Raw genomic sequence first — 1,906 nt, forward strand, 5'->3', positions numbered from 1 at the left:
AGTGGATTGCCTTCATTCTAAGAAGGAAGAAATCACCTTAACGGGTGGACTGGATTAGCTTGAGTGATTCATCAAGTGAACCAGGATAAAATCCTTGTGTGCTTTTCTATCTCTTATCTCAAGCACTTTGTTCTCGAAAGATTTGTTAAAATCTTTAAGGTGGAAGTTTTATTCTGAAAACGTTATTCAAACCCCCCTTTCTACCGTTTTTCATACCTTCAATCCACGCATAGTCTGGACTTCCCATCCTTGTTCTTCACCAACAGCACACGTGCACCCCATGGCGACACACTTGGTCGGATAAATCCCTTTGAAGAGAGATCATCCAACTGCTTTGCTAACTCCGTCAACTCTACTGGTGCCCTCCGTTAAGGCGCCATTGATATTGGTCCCATTCCGGGCATGATATCAATAGAGAACTCCGTCTCCCTTACTGGTGGTAATCCAGGTATATCTTCTGGAAACAAATCCACAAAGTCTTGTACTACCAAAATGTTACGCACATCGCCGTCGTTCTTCGCTTCCGCTACAATAGAATTCACGAATGTTGGTGAACTCTTCCCCAAGGTGTACGAATTCAAGTAATCCGTAACGCCTGAATCCGGAAAGACTACGGCGTTGTTAGCACAGTCCAAGAGAACGTGATACTGTGCCAACCAATCCATTCCCATAATCACATCGAGCTCCTTGAGCCCTAAGCAGACGAGGTTCGCAAGGAACTTCCGCTCCTCGTAGATCAACGAACACTACAAGCATGCCGTGCACGTAACTAATCGATCGGCGGCAGGGGTCGTCACCACCGAATCGAACGGTAAGTCAGCAGTTAGCAACCCTAACTTCTTCACACACTCCTCAGCAATGAAAGAGTGTGTAGCACCAGAATCAAATAACACCATTAATGAAGTTCCAGCGATAATACACGTACCCTGGATAAGTTCATCGGTCACCGCAACTTGTTCGCCAGAGATCGCAAACACATGATCTGGAGCAGAAGGTCGCCTTCCCCTAGCTGTGTTCAGTACTGGCTTGGCCTTTGCAGCATTGGGGCAGTTTCTTTCAACATGTCCTGGTTTCTGACACTTCCAGCATACGATCTCCTTTCCACATTCGTTCGCGTAGTGCCCCTTTTTGTTGCACTTGAAGGAAACAACCTCATCCTTAGAAACAGGTGTTGCACCCCTTCCAGCAAATGGTACCCTGTCAGCAGGACGCTGATAAGGCTTCTTTGGCGGCGCCTTGCCCCTGTCAAACCTTCCAGCTTGTTTCTGACCACTGTACCTTCCTAATTGGCTCTATCCAGAGCAAACTGGTCCTGGACTGTTGGAGCAGCCCTTCTGCCTGTTCTCCATGGCTTCTATCTCCCGAGCTTTCTCAACTACTTGCTGAAAAACTCGGATTCCCAGCGGCCTGACAGACCTCTCGATCTCATTGTTCAATCCTCTCACGAACCTGTTGCACAAATACGCCTCGTCCACTCGCACTTGGAAGAAACGGAAATACTTGGATGAAGCCTCCAACTTGGCAGCATATTCCCCCACGGTCATTGTCCCATGTCTCAACCTGAGGAACTGGTTCTCCATCTCTTCTCTGGAGGTCTCGGGAAAGTATTTATCCATGAAAGCCAGTTTGAAAGACTCCTAGGTAACAACCACATGATTGGTTGTCATTAGTTGTCTGGCGCTCCTCCACCAGTACTCAGCATCTCCTTTCAGCATGAAAGTTGCCAAATTCACCTTCTCAGCATCAGAAGTGTGGAGAGCCTCAAAGATTTTCTCCATCTCCTGAATCCACAAGTCAGCTTTTTCAGGTTCAGCTTCGCCTTGAAACTTGGGTGGTCCATGGGGATTGAAGTATGTCCGCATACGGATCTGGTCCTGTGCCAGCTCCCTTTCAGCCCGATGTGCCC

General features: G+C 47.8%; 1 protein-coding gene across 1 annotated transcript; it reads right to left on the reverse strand.

Moving 5' to 3' along the window:
- Nucleotides 1-746: 746 nt before the first annotated feature.
- On the reverse strand, nucleotides 747-1,616 carry LOC130725155 (uncharacterized). Its single transcript, XM_057576406.1, has 2 exons — nucleotides 1,380-1,616; nucleotides 747-1,292 (listed from the first exon to the last, which is right to left on the reverse strand). Exons 1-2 carry the CDS (start codon nucleotides 1,614-1,616, stop codon nucleotides 747-749), a joined length of 783 nt encoding a protein of 260 aa, XP_057432389.1.
- Nucleotides 1,617-1,906: the final 290 nt, after the last annotated feature.

Source organism: Lotus japonicus, chromosome 6 (assembly GCF_012489685.1).
Source record: "Lotus japonicus ecotype B-129 chromosome 6, LjGifu_v1.2".
NCBI classification, from domain to species: domain Eukaryota; kingdom Viridiplantae; phylum Streptophyta; class Magnoliopsida; order Fabales; family Fabaceae; genus Lotus; species Lotus japonicus.

Coding starts and splice junctions, on each gene's coding strand:
- LOC130725155 (XM_057576406.1), bottom strand. CDS start 1,616: ATGGATAAATACTTTCCCGAGACCTCCAGAGAAGAGATGGAGAACCAG. Junction 1,293..1,379: donor GAATCCGAGTTTTTCAGCAA/GTAGTTGAGAAA, acceptor TGCTCTGGATAG/AGCCAATTAGGAAGGTACAG.